The 19744-nt window shown below is 49.3% G+C and overlaps 2 protein-coding genes across 2 annotated transcripts; both read left to right on the top strand.

Moving 5' to 3' along the window:
• Positions 1-453: 453 nt before the first annotated feature.
• LOC101784507 (acyl-acyl carrier protein thioesterase ATL4, chloroplastic) lies at positions 454-1788 on the top strand. Its single transcript, XM_004955065.3, has 5 exons — positions 454-676; positions 762-862; positions 969-1078; positions 1206-1301; positions 1382-1788. Exons 1-5 carry the CDS (start codon positions 459-461, stop codon positions 1487-1489), a joined length of 633 nt encoding a protein of 210 aa, XP_004955122.2. The 5' UTR covers positions 454-458; the 3' UTR covers positions 1490-1788.
• Positions 1789-2336: 548 nt separating this feature from the next.
• LOC101784096 lies at positions 2337-4726 on the top strand. The gene is made up of 5 exons (XM_004955064.3): positions 2337-3499; positions 3587-3687; positions 3816-3925; positions 4008-4103; positions 4211-4726. Exons 1-5 carry the CDS (start codon positions 2991-2993, stop codon positions 4319-4321), a joined length of 927 nt encoding a protein of 308 aa, XP_004955121.2. The 5' UTR covers positions 2337-2990; the 3' UTR covers positions 4322-4726.
• Positions 4727-19744: the final 15018 nt, after the last annotated feature.

Below are 19744 nucleotides of genomic sequence, written 5' to 3'. Positions count from 1 at the left end.
TTTGGAGGGAGGATGTAGGTGGAGGTGACTGGCCGTCGGCGGCGAAAGGTGGGGAACATCTGTGTGCGAGGGGTGGTGGTTGTCTCCAGCCGGCGAGGTACTGGGCGGCGTGCGTTGCTCAGGAGGCTCCATCACTCTCAAGGCTCCTAGTCCTATGTGAGGTCCGCGCGCGATGGAGTACGTGCAAGTGCAGCGGTGCGTAGCACGAATAATATGTATCTAGGTATAATATGTATTTAGATGCATATGGAAAGCTGTGAACGTAGAAATGCAATTTGAGACGAGACTAATAACATTAGTATAGGTATATTCTGTACTCATTTAAACAATTCAGCTCACTAGTCAGGTTTGCTGTGCGCATGCTTCACATGGGGGCAAAAGCTAGTGATAGCATACGCGCGCTGTGCATAAAAGCACAGGGGCAGGCGCTAGCCATCCCCGCAATAATGGAGCTCGGCATGCGGGTTCGCTGCTGTCGGCTGCATCCGAACACCAACCAACCACCGCCAACAGCGATCAGCTTTGGAGCTCGGCCTCGCTCCAGCCACCTCGCCGTCCTCCGTGCCCGGCCGTGGCGGGCTCCGCGGATCGCTGCCCCAAACCCAAAGTCCCGGCCCCTCGAGACCATCTGCTGCGGCTGCGCCATCAGCATCGATCAGGGCACGAAGAAGCTGAGGTTCTCCCCCTGTTCCCGGTCGTCGTGCCGTTCTTCTGTAGTAGTGTTCGCTTTCTGGGATCGAACGTTAACGCGATACACACAGGGGGGACAAGTATTTCCCGGTGGAGATGATGGTCCGTGACTGCGAGCTTGACATGTACGGGGTCGTCAACAATGCTGTGTACGCGGAGTACATCGACAAAGGTAATTAAACCGTAAATGGTAGGGATAGTATAGATGTTATTGGACTAAGCAGTATGGGTTTTACATACACTTTCTATAAACGCGCTCGGTGATACTGTACCATCAGCTCGGGAAGAGCTTGCTTCGAGGCTTGGCATCAGCAGATGCTCTATCGCAAGCACGGGTAGAGCGATGGCACTCTCCGAGCTGAACCTCAAGTACTTCGCGCCTCTAAAGGTACGCAAGCGAGGACGCATGGTAGATGGATGCCGATCGATCTACTTGCGTCATCAGCTCATCCAGGTGTTTGCCAATGTTAATCTGTTCGGGTTATTTACCTCTCTTTTATCATTCGATTCTTCAGCGCGGCGCCAGGTTCGTTGTTCTGGTGAGAGTCGTCCAAATCAAGGGCGCGCGGATGTTCGTCGACCACTTTGTCGAGACGCTGCCGGAACGCAAGGTATATATCTGCTATGCTGTTATGATGACTAACGATCATGAACCGAGGCGTATTAACTGTGGAAGAGCGACGCCATGCAGCTCGTCCTGGAAGCAACGGCCACCGTGGTCTGCCTCAACAAAGACTACCGCCCGACGCGCATGTTCCCGGAGGTGGCGTCCAAGTTGCTGAGCTTCTTCTCGTCCTAGTAGTTACCATGGAGTACTTGATGGCAACAAGCCGATCGACGTACGTCGTCGTGGTATACAGCGTATCTAGTTCTTGGTGCGTGCGTGCTCAACTGCTGTTAACTCCAGCATCCAGCGTATGAGTTATGACTAAAAAAATCTAAAACTTTAAAACTAAAACCCCATAGCCGAATGAGCGATCGTACGTATCTCTGTACGTATGTACGTGCTCGCGGTGATCGATGTCGTGCGTGTAGAAGCCCGGCCGGAAGGCTCTGCTTCGTTTCCCGGTGATCGCCAGCAAAAGAAAAGAACTGCCACTGTCTGGCGTCTGTGTGTCCCTGGCGGCCATGTTTCCTTAATTAGCAGGTGAGAGTCGACGTCGCACGACATTACGACACGACGTACGCGATCCGTGCCAAGGCTGAAACGCATGGCCGGTGATGTGCGATCGATTTAGCAGCCGATTCTGGGGAGATCAATTGCTCGGTTAATTCTTGCAGCCTAGGTACAAGATGGGTGGAAAGGCGCGAGGTTGTTTGACGGTTGGACCGCGAATTTTAACCGTCATCTGCTTAGGGTTGTTTGTCAACAAGGTGTTAAAGTTTGACACCCGTCACATCGGATGTTTGGATGCTAATTAGGAGTATTAAATATAGCCTAATTACAAAACTAATTGCACAGATAGAGTGTAATTCGCGAGACGAATCTATTAAGCCTAATTAGTTCATGATTTGACAATATGGTGTTACCGTAACCATTTGCTAATGATGGATTAATTAGGCTTAATAGATTCGTCTCGCAAATTAGTATAGGGTTCTGCAATTAGTTTTATAATTAGCTCATATTTAATTCTTCTAATTAGTATCCGAACATCCGATATGACACTGTTAAATTTTAACACCTCGTATCCAAACACCCCTAACCCCCGACCTGCTTTTAATTTGGAGCAGCTGTTGACTGTGAGACCTTGTACAGCGAACGACGAGCTAGCCCAACTAATGAATGCACGTACGTACTCCTTTTCGTGGACATCACAACTGCGAGATGTCGTTCATCGGGCTGTCGTCATCTGGGCCTTTTGGTAATACGATTCGGTCCGGCCAGCCCGGGATTTCTATCTCATCTCGATAATGTACGGCCCGGCCGCCATGCAATCGGTTCGCCGCGTTGCAACTGAAAAGAAAAAATATATTTTCCCAACGGGAAAGAAATTTGTCGGTCATTTCAAAGCTCAACTGACGACCTGCTACAAGAAAAGCACCTAATCGAAGCCGGGGCCGGATAGGCCTCTGATATTCTACTCCGATTTTCGCAGCTGCTACTACTAGCTCCTGGAGTGTGATGATACCGTCCAGGAAAAAAGGACGCAAAGCCTCATCCTTACATATATCCAAGTCTTGTAACTGACGATTATTGGCTGCCACGGCTGAAAGAGAGTGCGCACGCACGTATGCATCCTAGCCTGAGCTCTTGCTGCCTTCGATAGATTCCGAGCGTGCCAGCCATAGATGCAGATAGGATGGTCTATTCTTTAAAAAAAATCAAATTAGAAACAATTTCCGATCCGCACGCCTCGACCTTGTGCAGAATCTATGCAGTTCCTGGCTTCCTGCTCCTTCTAGGTACGGCCGTGGAAGTATCTGCTCTGACACGACATCTTCGTGTGCCACACGCCCACACAGCAGAGCCACGCGCATGCTTGGCGTGGCAGCAGCAGCAGCTGTCAAGGCGCGAGCGCGACGGTCTGTATAAGAGAGCTGGTCGAGGTTCGGAAGACGGGCAGCGCAGCGCAATGGAATTCTGCGCGCAGCAGCGTTTCAATCCGCCGGTTTCGAAGACCAAACAACCGCCGGCGAGCGCCGGAGCAGCGAGAGCGGCTTGGCCTCGCTCCGGCCTCCCCGCCACCGCTGGTCGCATCGGCGAATCACGCCCGAGCAGCCGGGCACTGCAACTCGATGCTCCTACTACCCCTCGTCCCTCTCAAGTCATCTGCACCAAGAACATCATCCAGGACACGAGATTGCCAAGGTTATATCGTCACATTATTTCTCCCTGCAGAGCATTCAACATTTGTACGTGCTCGTGTCTTACTTCGATCTTTGGTGGAAACTAAAGGCCGGGCAAGTTTTTCGAGTTGGAGATGACGGTCCGCGACTGCGAGCTCGACAAGTACGAGGTCGTCAACAATGCCATATATGCTGGTTACATCGAGACAGGTCTGGTACTAGCACGTACCCTCGATCATCAACAGCATATGAACAGATGGTCTACGGAATCACAAGCTTGATGAGTTAAATTTTTGCTCATTATTCATTTCGAACCTTGATCCATGGTAACCAACCAGCTCGTCAGGAGATGATTGCAAGCCTCGGCGTCTGCACCGGCTCCATCGCGCGCACCGGCCGTGCCATGGCGCTCTCCGAGCTCAACGTCAAGTACTTCGCGCCTCTAAAGGTACTGCCTTTTTCAATTCCATTCGTGTTTTTTACTTACCACGCCGTTGCATGATATGCATGCTTGGTACTATATTCTTCAGCGCGGCGCCAAGTTCGTGGTCATGGTGAGGATCGTCCGAATCAAGGGCGTGCGGATGCTCATGGAGCACTTGATTGCAACGCTGCCGGAGCGTCAGGTACGTCGGCGTATAGTACATGAGTGGCGACCACCGGCCGGTCATAGTCGCAATGCAAAAACATTTCCTAATGCACGCGAGAACGCTTATATACATGGCATTTGCAGCTCGTGTTAGAAGCGATGGCCACCGTCGTCTGCCTCAACGAAGACTACCGCCCGACTCGCATGTTCCCGGAGATGGCGAATCTGCTGCACTTCCTCTCTCATCCTGACTAGGATCAATCACGCACGGCAAAGCTGCTTGGCCTGCTGCTAATTTGGAGCCGTACGTTTGTTACTTCAGCAGTCGAACAAAGTTCAGTAGTATGTAGTATCTTGGTATAATGTCTCTTGGTACATATACATGCTCTCGCGTGGTGGAGAAATTACTCTGAAAGATAAGGAAGGCATCGCCGAGTTCCTGTCACTTGCATTGTCAATCAACGGCAGATCATTCGTGTTCCGCTCCGCGCGAGAGCTCAACTGCCGCATGCCTCCTTCAGCAGCTAAATGTGGGATTCATGTGCGAATGCCAGGCTGAATTGTGTATGCCGGCCTCCGATGTGCGATCAATTTGGCCACACGAATCACTTTTTTGTTTGTTTGAGTACTTCAGTGGATTCTTTGAATTTAATCCAGGGTTCGCCGTCGGTTAGCAGCACAGCATGTGCGATCAAACTTTTTTGTTTCTTGTGCAACCGTCGATCAGCCTAGAAACACCTCTGCTCATCTCGTTTGTCTCAGGCCCAAAGTATGCGAACGAATCAGCAGCCACATGAAGCGCGAATTCATCCGACCCATAAGCACCAACAGCTTCTTCTCTTCGCTACGAGCGGCCGTCTGCAATGGGCCGCCGACCGCTGGATGACGCAGCCGCGGCGAGCTAACCACAGGCGTGCGGCCACCGCGGTCCAAGAGGACCGCAGCAAAACCAGAGGTCGCCGGCAAGGTGGGTCTGCCCGCGAGGGCGCCGGAAATGAGCCACCGCCACCATGGCCTCGAAAGGGGCACCCAAACACGATGGCCCCACCCAGTGAACCCCGTGTGGCGCCCGGACTGAATGGTACTAAAGCAGAGGAGGCGGCGGGTACTTAAGGAGGCGCCAACGATAAATCAAAGGTGTAGCTATGTGCTAGCTGTAGCGCGTGCGTTGGGCGTGAGGGTGTGGGCCACCGTTGGCAGTAAGATGAGAGGGTCTCTGTTATATTGAAACGAAGTTGGAGAGTTAGTTATATCAAAAGGAAGAAATATCCCAAACTGGGTACAACAACAAAGCTACCAAAATAGCTCCCAACAGACGACTCAACTCAAAACAAAAACAAAGAAGAACTCTATGATCGGTCGGATTGAGCCATCGACGCAAGACACGCAACGCTAACGCCTGGGCAACAACCACCACGCCACACCACCACCACCCAGCAGAAAAAGCTGACAAGTAGCCCTTATCGCCAGCGCCGTCGTCCCGACAATATCCCACGCCGAACCAGCCGTTACCACGTAGGACTGACCACCGTAGTCCGCTGCAAGCCATGTAGCTACGAGGGCTTCTCCACCATGCCGCTGTCATCCTCAGGTCACATACATGGTCGTCGATCTCCCAGTCCATGGCTTATTATAAGCAGAAGTCAAAGGAGGAGCACACTGCACCATACCAAAAAGGCCACCGCTCTACAAGACCCAACGCCGAAGCACCGCTGCCACACTGTACACACCAAACAATCAAAACACTCACCGGATTCTAGCCCTTCAAGACAACTCGAAACGCGTGGGGGCCTCGCCACATCCACCGCCGCACACCACTCCTCGGACACATCACCTTAAAGCGAACGGGGGCATCGCCACTTCCGTCGCGGGACTCCACACCAAGGATCCGGACTTGTTTTGCCGTCAGGGGTGACATGGTACCACCGAGCTACTCCAATTACTTCACCTCCACCTTGCCGCCGTCGGAATCTCAGTTGTACCATGTGTGCAGACACAAAGCTTCCCGCGACAATGGCTCCCCACCACCACCGGTGTAGATCCTCGCACCACCGCAACGACACCACTGTTGCCGTAGCATCCCCGGCCAGATCTGCCGAGGTCTCACCCGTGGCCTGCTCCTCGTGCCGCCATTCAGCTTGGTCGGCATGCTCCTGCTGCGCGCCTCCTCAGCGCCCTCACTCGAGTGGCCTCCTCTAGGCCAAGGCCTACCGGATCCGGGCCGTGGGGGCACTGGAAGCCCGCACAGCTCGCTGGAGCTGGCCGCCGGAGAGCCTCCCGCTGCCGTCGTCGCACGCGCCGCTCACGGCCTCTGCGCAGCCCAGCGTGAGGCAAGCCCTCCGCCGCCGCTTGAGCCTGCATCACACCGCCGCTCCTCCCTGTGCACTCACGCGTGCCGCCGCTCGTCCCGCTCGCGTGCGCGCTGCTCGTTCCCCACGCCGCCGCCGCTTTCTCTTGGGGGCGCGCGGCTGCTCCTGCCCCGCGCCGCCGCCGCTTCCTCAGGGCGCACGCGGCTACTTCCCCCTTGCGCCACCGCTGTTTCCTTCCGCACGTCGCCGATTGCGCTGCTGTCACTACCGCCGCCGTCCGCGCCACAACCATTGGATCCGGCCGGCGCCGTGCCGGATCTTAGGCCCGACAAGCTCCAGCGCCGCGGGACGCCTCCCACGCCGATGAGCCTCCACTGGTGGATTTGACGGCCACGCCCGCCCAGATCCGCCGAGCCTAGGCAGTGAGGCCCCGCCACCGCCATCCTGGAGGCCGGCGCGGGCTTCCGGCCGACCGCTCCGGCGGCAGCGAGGGGAGGGAAGGGGTGGTGGCGGTAGGAGCGGGCGGTCGAGCGGGGCAACGCGGAGGCCGTCGTCTCTGTTGTATTGAGGAAGTACCAGAACTTGTAATTTGTAACCGAATCTATTATCGAACAGCTAATACAAACATGTAAAGAGGAAACCTTCCTCTCTTGGTTCCTATTCCCCTCTCCAATCCAATCTCATCTTCTCACGTCGCGTCGCCAGTGATCGTGGCGGCCACAACTACAATAGCTGGTATCAAAGACTGTTTATCCTCGGCTAGCGTGCTTGCGGCAGCCTGGCTTCCGGCAGCCCGCTTGGGCAGCGGTGAGGCGAGAAGACAGAGGATGGGGTGTCGGATATCGCCCGAGTCACTCCAAGAGGAGCGACACGTGGGATAGGGTGCAAACGTCGAGGCTTGCAACACCTCCTTGCAACACCTCCTGATGTGCTGGTTAGTTACCGCATATTTGTTCGGTTAATCCTGGATTATAAGGGATTAAAGGGGATCCAGGAGATCAATTCCCTGAAGGTCTTCTTCGGTTAATGTCCTACAGACATTAATCAAACCCTCACGAAATATTTTTGAGAAACGATAAATAAACCTAGTCACGTGCTCTTGTGCAATTGGCTGGTGTACCGATAATTTTACTATACAACTAAGGAGTGTTACATTATACCAGTAGCAAACACCTCGTACAATTGTGAGCGACAATTAGGCTCAGATGACCGACGATAAGTCTCTTGGTTGTCCAAGAGATACCTGAGCCGATTAGCTTCGAATCTGCATTTCCAGCTATGACGATCACTACCATAATAATCTGCGGCCTTTTCGTAGAAATCCAGGGCGGTCTGTAACTCCCGCTGCTCCACATACAACTCTGCCAGTTCCTCACAACTCATAGCAGCAATTTCCAGATCATTTGTCTTGACAGACAACGCGACGGCCTTGTCCAATGCAAATTTCGTGGCAGAAATTGCACCCTGGTCTGTGCAATATCGACCAAGGGTGCGTCAGTACACACAAACCAACAGCACTAGACTCGGAGAAGGCGTTATGTACGTGACGTACGTACCTTCATCATGGATCCAAACGTAGCATTTAGCGGAATGGAGAAGTGCAGATGCTGCACTCAGCTCATCACCTAACTGCAAGTCGCAGCGACAAATTGGTAAGGGATTTCTCCATTCCAAATTATAGTCGATTTAGGTTTGTCCTATATCAAACTTCTTTTCTTTTAACATTGGTAAAGTCTATAGAAAAATGTAGAAGTATCTATAGCATCAAACTATTTCCACCAGATAGATCATAAACTTTTTTTTATTTAAATTCGACCAAAAATAAATAAGTTTGTTTTGTAACAGATCGAGTAATATCATGTGTTCATATGGATGGGGTCTGAACAAACCTTGAGGTCACAGGCAGCCTGCTCGTCGAACGCCAGTGCGGCCTCTCTCCCTGCATCACCATCACCATCACCATCACATCATGATTTATGTTTGAGCAATGCTGAAGTGATAACCGCCGTATAGATTGGCTAGAAACCGATCGATTGAGATTGATCACGATTCACAACATCTAACGTACAGTTTTTGGCGTGGACGTGAGAGAAAGCAGCCTTCTTGAAGCCCTTGGCGGCGGCGCGCATCGCCTCGCGCTCCTCCTCCCACCGCGGGATCGGCTCGTGGCCGCGGCCGCCACCAGTGGCCAGGCGGCGCAACAGCGACCCCACGTTCCACATCATGATGGCGAGGCGGCGCAACAGCGACCCTATTTCCATCATCCACATCACGGTGGCGGGCCGCGGCGCTTCTACCGACGTGGGGAGTTTTTTTTTTTTTTGGGGGGGGGGGGGGGGGGCGGCTGGATTATATGTGCGAGGAGTTATAGTAACCGGGTCCAACACGAAAAAAACGAAACGCACTTTTTGAAGATGATTTCTTGTACGGACGGATCGGCCTCACGAAAAACGAAACGAACTTGCCGCTTGCGTCCAGGTCCAATACGCTCCTCCTACTGTTCATCGGGCCGCGTCGTGTGGTCGTGTCGAGGGCCTCGCGAGACAGGCAAGGGGGCGGAAGCCCAGTGCGGCAACGAAACAGGCGATGGGGAGGCTGGGGCGGTCGTGGTGAGAAACGCCACGCAGACGCAGGAGGGAAGTCTTCTCGCTGGCGACCTGGGACACGAGGCCGTTCACGTTGACCCCGACGTGGTTGTCGCTCATGTCCCCGAACTCGGCGTTGACGATGGTATCGAGCTCGACGGCCAGGAAGTGGTTGGTGGCGTTGCTGTTGTTGGCCGCGTTGGCCAGGCCCATGTACGGGCTCTGCAGCGCCGTCGAGAAGTCCGTGCTCCTGGCCACGACGAAGGCCAGACCGGGGCTGCTCAGGTCGGCGTATTCGTTGGCGATGCCGAACACGTAGGCGGCCGAGAAGGACCGCATCACGGCGCCGCCGCCGCCCGCCGCGCCGTGGTGGAACCGCAGAGGGGAAGGGTAGAGGGCGTGGCCCTTGAGCAGGGTCGTGCCGTTCGTCAGCATGAGGAGGCCGTCCGCGGTGACCGCGGCCGTGCCGTCGAGCGTGAGGTTCGCGCCGGCGAAGCCGTCGAAGGTGAACTGGTCGGCCGCCGGCGGCAGGCGAAGGCGATGGGGAGTCAGGAAGAGAAGAAGCAATGGAACGCCGAGCCAACACCCGCGTCGGTCAGAAACTGAAGCAGCCAGGAACCCCGCGTCGGTCAGAAACTGAAGCAGCTCCGGGTCGGAGGGGTAGGCGTACAGGATCGGAAGAATCTCTTCGCGCACGAACTCCAGGGCGTCGGCGACCGAGGCGAGGTCGGCGAGGCGGGCGAGGTTGCTGCAGGCCCACCCTAGCGGTCGACCAATTGTCCACAATCGGGCACGCAGAGGGTGGGGCATGGATCGTCGTGGGCGTCGAAATAACCGCCGCACCGGACTTCTCCAGCCACGAGGCAGGCATGTGGGGCCCTATATAACCAACACCCGGCCGCCCCTCAAAATTCCAACACCAAAGCTCCAACAACTCACCATGGCAGCCCGCCTGGTGTTTATCGACAGCCAAGGGAGGCCGAGGCTCATCGCCGAGGCGTTCCTCCACCAAGGAGGAACCATTGAGCTATCTCTCCGCGTACTGGACCGGCAGGGCATCGCCCGTCTCGTTAGCACCCTCTTCGTCCGCCACGACGGGACGGGCGAGCTCGCCGTCGTGGTGCTCGACCGCCACGGCACGGCGCGGGCGGCGTCGGCCTGGTTCCTCCGCGAGGACGGCACCCTGGAGGTCTTCGTCGGATTCGACCGGGCCGGCGTGCGTCGTCTGTTCGTGGTCACCATCGGGAGACGTGCCTTCCCGGCGCTCCTGAACGCCGACGTGGAGCAGCGCCACCTCGCGCACGGATTGGGGGAGGAATGGAGAGGCATCCTCAACGTCTTCAGAGTCTTACTCCAATGGCGGCCTCAACTTCTGCATATCCTCCGACCTGCTGTGCTCGTCCTCGCACGGCCCAACACCAACCCTAACCATGGCGGCGGCGGTCTACTACATGCCGCGGTTCTCGGCGTCAACGTGCCGCCGGGATTCCCACCGCTCGACGTCGATGGCCTCGCACCGTTGCTCGCTGCCGCAGCGGTCGGCCTCGACCGGCCGCGGTTGCTTCCGCTCCCAGCCGCGGCGCTCGGCGTGGACATGCTACCTATTCTCGCTGCCGCGGCGGTCGGCCTCGACGAGCCGCGGTTGCCTCCGCTCCCAGCCGCAGCGCTCGGCGTCGTCGACGGGCTGCGGCGGTTGCTTGTACTCGCAGCAGCGGCGGTCGGCCTCGACGGGCCACCGTGGCTAACTCTGCACCCCGCCGCCGCAGACTACGGCGTTGTACCACCTCTTACACAAAATGTCATGAATGATCGAGATTTCCGTATGCTCGAAGAGGGACGCTTGCAGCCTTCGCAGATAAATTGGGATGATCAAGTACTGCCAAGGTATTTACCTAAGCTAATCTTTGCCTTAATTTACTCTGTCCAATTAATTAAACCTGGGAATGGTTCGGTCTCAAATCGATTTTAATAATTTGATTTTTTTTAATTGATCTAGCTTGATTTGTTGGACAATGAGATAATGGTTGGGTTTGGTTTGGTTTGGTTTAGTGATTATAATGGTTTGAACCATTTGGAATTGGTTTCACTAATTAAAAATATTCAATAATAAAAAATTAGTATGGTTTTTGTACGCCTGCCTCAAATTAGTATGTGGTTTTTGTACGCCTGCCTCAAATTAGTATGTGGTTTTTGTACGCCTGCCTCAAATGTAGTAGAAAGTTGCTCAATATTGCAATGCCAAAGCAGCCTAAGTGGAAACCATTTGTGTGAAAGGTTATGCACATTCCAATTTTTCCGAGTTCATTTTCAATTGCCTATGTTGTTAGATTGATGAACACTTTATGTAGGACTCTGATTCTTAAAAGAAGAAGAAGCAGGTTATGATAATCAGTACATAAATTTTAGCTAGCTGGTTAATTTTCTGAAAAAACAAGTATTGTTGGCCTATGGTGTGTTGATTTGTTTCGATGCTGTGCTTGTGCAGTGGTACCTCAAACTTGTTGCAGATGATATTTGATCTCCTCACAGCAATAGAGAATGTTGAGTGCGATATTGATGACGGTAGAATTACTGAAGCAACAATAACTTTGATAACTGGAATGTTAAGTCACATGTCTGAGAGAGCGCGCAGTCATATCATCAGCAATCTAGCTCTGCCAACTAGTCACCAACGGGATCCACAATTGGCACACCCTCCTCAGCCGAACAACTATTGGAGAATGTGGAGAAGCTTTATGACAACTATTGGCTTTTCAATTGCCTCCAATGTGGTTCTCTATTTTCTATCTGTGGGAATGAGGTTGCTTGAACAGACCGATGAAGGATCAAACATACATTGTGGAGAGCCTCCAAGCGCAGAGCCGCAGCAGGATGTATGGAGCAAGTGGGTAATCAAATTCACAGGCTGGCTAGTGGAACGAGTTGCTGCTCCTTTCATACTTATATGGTTTGTTGTCCTAATAAGAGAAAGAGTAATCAATAATGAGAACCATATGCTGGAGTATGAACAGAATGGAACTGCCAATGTTCTTGTCAATGGCTTATCAAGAGCATTCTTTCTAGCCATCAGAGGATTCCCGGGTATTCGCGACCCTGAGCTCTGGGCGCGCTTAGCATCGGTGCTCGTTGATGTGTTGGGTGCAGCTTTTCTTTGGTGGATGGGCGGACATTGGGACCCTGATATCGCAGATGGTTGAATATGCCTTGGGAGTCAGTTAGATTGAGAGAACTATTGCACTGAATGTTGTACTGAAATGAATGTGTGGCTACAGTTTTGAGTTTTGAGAGTTCTGTAAATTCAATGTGCAACACGATGCAAGTATAATAGTGCGTTTTGTGCTAATGTCATCACATGACTAGCTATTCCTGCATGTGCAAAATCGACATCCAATTGGGCCTAAACTAAGCCAACACCTGAAAAGAAGATCTGAACATTTTAAAAGTTTGTAACACCTTGTGTTTTGCCTCATGTTAAAAACCAATAAAAAATTGAGCTTTTTAAAACTATAAACTAAAATGTGTTTGCTTGTTTCTCATCTCAAACAACCTTTCAAAATTGTTTTTCCTAAAACTTTGTCAAAATTCACCATATGCATTTTTGTTTGAGTGTTTTATTTTTCCTGAAACCTTTGGTGGAAACCTCCTTGATTCAAATTTGAAATCCATTCAAACCCTCTCAAATCCTTGTTTGAATCCCCTTCAAAATGTTCAAACCTTTTCTCCCTCTCTCCTTGAACTCGGGCTCAATCTCTCCCACCTCTTCTTTCGGCCCGGCTCGGTCCATCCTTCCCTCTCCCGTTTCTTTCCCGAGCAGGCCGCCTACCTCCCTTCCCTTCGCACAGCCCAGTTCGGCCTGGCTCCCACACCAGGTCGACTCCATGTCCGCAACATGCACACCACCACTAACAGGTGGGCCCTGCTTGCCAGTCTCGTCTTCCACCTCGTGTCATCTTCCCCGCAGTGCCCCGTCCTATCCGCCTGCCTCGTCCTGTCAGACGCGCTGTGTAACAACCAGGTTGTTAAAGGCTTAATCATGGTATTAAAATGTTAGTGGTGAAATTTGGATGATAAGAAGATATTATGAGCCAAAGTCAAATTTGGGTCAAATTTGACAAAAATGCAAATTCAATATTCAAATCTGATGAAATTTGAAAAAAATATGAAGTAAAGCCTTGAAGGTATTTAGAACTCAAAGGAATCAAATTGGAGACCAAAGTCAAGTCATATGCATCAAAAATTCAGAAATCAAAGTGGCTGATTTGAAGTACTGTTCCCCATCTGAAATTTCTTAGTTTGAAAACAGTGGCAAGTTGACAACTTGGAAATTGATTTCTGAGAGATTTTTCATATAAGCTTTGGAGAGTTTTGGGTCACAAATAGATTTGGATGTTCAGTGAATCTATTGGATATGTTATTAGCGAGAGAAAACAAAGAATTCATATTTGAAATGGGGTCCAAAGTTTGAAAGTTGTGCAGTTTTCAACTTAGCTGCTAAACTGAAGGAAGTTTGAAAACAGTGTCAGGTATGCAACCTTGAAATTCAAGTCTGGAAGATTTTTCATATATACATTGAAAGACTTCGGATTCCAAGTGGACTATGATGTCCAGGGAACATTTTGAGCATGTTGTGGGATAAAGAAAATAAATAATTCAAATTTTTCCTGAAGCCCAAAATTTGAATATTGCACTGTCAGTTTAACTAACGAAAATGAATATCAATCGCCAATTCAGTTCTAAGAACAGTGAGGAATGTCCAGCTTTAGCTCGATATTTTGGAATATTTTATATCAAAGAGTTGGTATCTAATATGCAAAATGGAATCTCTGTCATACGGTTAACAAGTTCCAGCAGTTTTTGGGTAAAATAAACTAAGTTTGAGCAGTTGCATTGGAGCTCAAAAATTCAGCCATGAACTGTTAATCACCTGACGAAACTGAATGGCAGTGGCTGTTTTAGTTCCAAGAACAGTGAGAAATGATCAACTTGGCTCATAAATTTTGGGAGATTCTATATGTAGAAGTTGGTCGTTAGCATGCAAAATGGGATCTATAATACATATTCAACAATGAACAGTAGCTATTGGACAAGAAAAGGTTGGTCTGAATATTTGAATTGAATCTCAAATATGGAACCCAGTTGCTGTTCTAAGGTTTGTCTGACGAACTGAATTGCAAGTCCAGTGATCACTGACAGACTGAATAGCAGTTGCCATTACACTCTGAAAACAGTAATAAGTAGCCAATGTTGTTCAAAGTCTTAAAATTTTCTACAAAAGAGTGTTGACCAGTAACCTGCAAAATGGGTTGTAGAATCTATGGTTAAAAAATGTCAGTAGCTCTTAGACACGAAAAAGGAGGTTTAAGTATTTAAGTGTGAGCCTAAAGTTTGAATCTGGTACTGTCGGTTATAACTGAAGAACAAGCTCCATAGGTTCAGTATGAGTTCGAGTTTCACCCAAAGTTCAAAAAAAAATTGAACTAGTTGTTGGACAGGGAAAAGAAGGATTTCAAATTTAAATAGGAGCTCAAATTTGAAAATTCCACACAGTTTCAGACTTAACTTTCGAACTGAATGGCAAATGCCATTGAGTCTGAAAACAGTAGGAAGTAGCCTACTTTGGTTAAAGATTTTGAAGAATTTTTCATAAACACCTTGGATAAGAACATTCAAAATGGAATATATAACATGAGATTAACAAGTTTCGACAGTTGTTGGACAATAAAAAGTTGGTTTGAATAATTAAATTGGAGCTCAAAGATTGAAAACGGTACTGTTTCAACATGTGATGTTAACTGACGAGCAGGTTCAGAGAAAGCTCGAGTTTTTGCCCAGGTTCAGAGTTCCTGATCTCCAAATCTTTTGAGTTTGTGAACAAAAGGTATATATAAGTTTTGTACCTGTTTATACCAGATTCAACTTTGGTTATAGGATCGTGGCGAGTTGAAGCTTGGTTTGGACGAATTTCGTTGAACAAGGGACTGGTTTTCTGTGCTTTGAAGTTGCCGGTTACCGCCTCTTGACCAGCAGCTCGCCTGCCTGCTTGCCGTCGAGCGCCACCGCTTTACTTCGCTTGACCACCACGCTGCTGTTTCCTCGCCACCGGAGCTCCCTACGTGTCGCGCTCAAGCTCGTCACAACCAGCGCCGGTCTCGAGATTTGGAAGGCTCGGGGCGAAAGTAAAACTCGGACTCTTTAATATAAATATTATATAGATATATATATATATATGAAATGTTACCAATAAATACTTAAATGTATCTAAAAACAATATTCATATCGAATTACTTATACATATTGTAATAATTGCCATTTGAGGCATTAAAGTGACTATGAGAAATTAGAAAGAAATTCAGGAAGCAAAGAAAAAGAAACGGGCCAAAAATCAAATTCGGGTCAAATTTGGCCGAAATTTGAATTTCAAATTCAAAATTCAGAAAAATTTGTCAAACATGTGGAGTACAAGTGTAAGAGTATTTGGAATTAAGGGATCAAGAATTTGGAACCGAATTAGTGCTAAATATCTCAAAGGAATCAGAGAAAGAAAAAGAAAAGGGACGTGTACTGTTCACCGTCCGAAAACAGCAGTCCAGAAAAACAGCAGCAGAGTCTGTTTTCAAAATTAATTTCTGGAGAATTTTGAAACTAAGTGCACCAGGACAACTATACCATATTGAAGTATGAACTTTGGAATACAATATTCATGTGTTGTTGGCCAGGAACAGTGAAGGGAAGGAAGTCAAACTCAAGCTCAAAGTCAGCACAAAATCACAGTTAACTGAAACTCTGAATTTGGCTAAGTCTGAACAGCAGCAAGGCATCAACTTGGAACTCGAATTCAGAGCAATGTAGATCAAAAGGGGTACTTGTTTATGAGCAAAATGGAACATTGGGACATTGTAGATCACATTTAGGAAGAAGTTGGACTGGAAAAACAAGGTTTAGGTCACTGAATTGGGTTACCAAGTGAGATCGACACCACTGTCAATAAGTGACGAACTGAATGTCAGTTTCTTCAGTGAACTTCAAAGGAAACCGAGAAACAAATCAAAATTGAAGTGAATTCGATGTTTATCTCGAGCCAGCGCCAAAACAAAAGATGACGGGCTTGAGATTATCTTCAACTTCTGTTAAGGCGCTGGAGGCCGTCGGATTGAAGATCGACCATGACTCGGCTCTGAAGATCACGGGCGGTGACAGAGCACCAGACGTGTCGCCGCCGCCGTCGTCGGTCGACCGCCAGAGCGACTAGCTAGGCCACCTCCTCACCACGCAAGCCTACGGGTAGGCCACGGTGTCGTCCATGCGCGGGGTTAAACGCTTGAATAATTACTGCTCCCGCACCGCCGTTTCACCGTCTCCCTTTTTACCGCCGCCCGCTCTCCTCTGTCAAAGCACCGCCGCCGAGCAAATTCCACCGCCACATCTCGCCTCCCGTCGATTCCTCTCGTCCACTCCTCCACAGATACCCCAGCTACACCCCAGACCAGTCGTTGTCCCACATCCATGCCGGAGTAACCGTGTTCGCCGCCGCTTCTGTCCGCCGCCGTCGCGCCGCCCGCTCACGGTGAGAACCACCTTGCGCTGCTTCTCTTCTGTCTTGAGTAGTCGTAGTCGAGTCTCTAAGGTCCTAGGATGGTGTAGGGGTAGATGTTTGAGTAGGTTAGGCTGTCATCGTGAGAAGCCACGGCCGGCCGAGGGAGTCGTCGCCCGTCGCCGTGGAGGGGATGGCTCCGGCCATCTCCCAAGGAGCTGTTGCCGCGCGCGGGGCTGTATAGGTGTAGAGATGGTGTCACGACCTAGTCCGGCCGCCGGGAGGGCGCCGGCCGGCGAGCCGCGCCGCCCCCTGTCACGGATGTGTTTTGGCGGGAGGTAGGAGAAGAGCCTGGGCGCTTGGGCCCACGCGACAGAGAGAGGGGGGGAGGAGAAGGAGGCCGAAGCGGTGCGGCCGGTCGCTGGGCCGCGGACATGAGGCCCAGTAACGCGCGCGCGAGCGACGGTAAAAGAAAAAGGGCCGGCTCGTCGCGGAGGCCCAGGGAGTCATGCGCAAGTCGTCCGGGAAAAGAAGAAGAGGCCGGAGGCCCAGGGCAGTAACAGGCCGGCCCCGCGGAAAAAGAAGAAAAAGAAAGGATGGGACAGTGGGCCGCTTTTGGGTTGCGAAGAGAAGAAGAAAGGAGAAATCGGCCCGCGGAGCCCGTTAGGGGGAAGAATAAGGCTGGCGGGTAGAAATGAATAGGAGAGGTGGGGTCTGCGCCGTGGGGCCCGGTGTTCGTGAGAGAGGGTAGAGAGTGGGTGAGTAAGAAAAATATTCCGGGTGATTTTCGGGAAAAATTAGATTTCCCCTAGCGAAATAATTCGTTTAAATTCGTTTTACACCATTTTAATCACAGAAATTTGTAGGAGTGTCCAAAATTAGTGAAACCAATTTTGTTAGGCTTGTTTTATTTTCCTTTGTGCATTAAAATTTTTACACCCTAGAAAAATAATAAAAATTTGGGTATTTATTTAATTCCTTCCTTTTAAGGTAATTAAATAAGTACTTAATATTTATAAAATATATAAAATATGAATAACACTTTCTTAATCACAAATTATTCTTAACTCATAGGAAATTAGATTTTCAAGTTAGAAAATAATTATTACTTTTTCTAAAAATAAAAGAAAAAGCTATAAGGAGGGTTAAATAAGAAAAATAAAATTATAGGTTAATCTTTTTAGATTTTTGTGTGTTGGCTTGCAACTTTATCATGATAAGTCGTATAGTCCTTGTTGGCTTGCAACTTTATCATGAAGGGAAGTTGTATAGTCTGTTATTCAAAAATTTTGCATTCTAACCCCCTGCATGTATTATGCCGTAGATCCCGAAGCACCGGAAGAAGATTATTGGGAATTCTCAGAGGGACCTTCGGAATCCGAAGAAGTATTTGAGTTTGTTCCCTGTGAAGCCAATCCGTCAGCTTCTACTAATCTTTTTAGCGAACAAGGCAAGCCCCGGTGCATTTATACCTATCTATTTTAGAGTCGTTATTTCATGTGACTAGTTATAGGTTATTTGCTTATGGTATGCACTAAGTCTAGGAGTTGATTGAAACCTATTCTTGTGTATGATCATGCCTTGTTTTAAGGACATCTTTGCCACTTGTTCAAACCTTAGAAAATACCCAAGTCTAGAATTGCTTACTTGCTTACATGCTTGGTTTACCAACCTTAAGGAAAACTCTTAAGTCATACATGTTGCTTATAAAGGATACCTTGGAAAGTGAAAACGGACAGAAGCTAGAGACGTAGTTCTGTCTGCTAGATTAATTTGATTAAGGCCCGATTCGTTGTCTTAACCTTTGATCAAGTGATAAGCATCTGATCACTTACTGGGTATGGGACCAGTAAAGCCCAGTAGATTAGTAAATTCTATGATCAGGAATACTTCGTACTCGCGCTTGACGTGCTGGAGATTGGCAGGGGTGTAGCCTGAAACTCACATGGTGATCGGGCCAGATGTGGGGTCCCATGTGGGGGTGCATCCCTGGGTCCGGGTAGTCGTGTTCCTAATCATTGAATTTGCTAATCGAGAGGTTGTTAGATACGACCTGGACAGTCGTATAAACGCTGGTGATCAGGGTACTCTCCTGCAGGATGTAAATTGATCCGGATCGCCGCAATTCTCGGTTATGAATGCACTGGATCACTGTTGAGCATCGTAGTATTAATTCATGCAATATATAATCTCCTGTTGTCAATAAATGTATGATTTAACAGCTATGGTTGCTTTTACTTCTGTTATCATTTAGAATGGTTAGGTAATGACTTAACTCAAATAAAAGATAAAACTAAGGTCTTACTCGTAGTAAGCTTTTTCGGCAAAAGTTGTGTCAACCAAGCACACCCAAAAGGCTGACATGCATTCCAAAGAAAACTATTATATTGGTTAGTCGGGTAAGACTTGCTGAGTACCCCGTACTCAGGGTTTTCCCCTTGTGGCTATCTTTCAGAAGCTCCACAGGAGGCTACAGAGGAGGAGACCCCGAAGCCCTAGGGTATTGACTTGAGTCTTACAATACCCTAGAGAAAAGTTGACCTACGCATCTTCTCCTGAACTATTTATGTTTAAATCTTAGAGTTTGTCTAACACTGCATCACTAAGTTTGTTTCAACTTATGTCCTGTAATAACTCGTACCTCTTAATTCTGTATGTAAAAATGTAATGTTTGTTGATATTATCCCATCGCGGATATTATCCTGATGTATGGTCATGAGACACGCCGTGGAGCCTTCGAGGAGTCCTAGGGACACTCGACGGACTACCGGACTTACGCTGTTTTAGGTGCGTTTCGGATAATTGCTGTTCCGACAGTGATTAGGCGCACTTAAACCAGCTTAAGTTGGACGGTTCCGCCACAGCTGGTATCAGAGCCGTAGGTTGGGATAATCAACAGATATTACCTTTTAAACAATGAGACTCTATTTTAAAATAATAAAAACAAGAGTCACATGTGGCAATAGTGTTAACTGGTTGTTTGTTTTGCAGATGCTAACTGTTTGCTGCGTGTCGCTAGTATTCGGTAGTTTATTACTTAGGGAGAGATTACGATGCCACCAATTTTCCTACGAGTGTGTATATGAGTCTGAAAGCACGTAGGAATCGTTGCATCATGTTTGCATTGCATGTTTTAAAACTTTTGGGTTTGGTGAGTGCCGTTAGACCTGACCCCGTTTCTTTTTTAGGATGTTTGAAGAAGGCTACACCGATAAGGATGGGTGGACCCGTGGTCGTTACTTGGATAAGCCGG

This window comes from Setaria italica, chromosome I, assembly GCF_000263155.2.
Source record: "Setaria italica strain Yugu1 chromosome I, Setaria_italica_v2.0, whole genome shotgun sequence".
NCBI classification, from domain to species: Eukaryota; Viridiplantae; Streptophyta; class Magnoliopsida; order Poales; family Poaceae; genus Setaria; species Setaria italica.
This window is presented reverse-complemented; position numbering and strand designations above follow the sequence as displayed.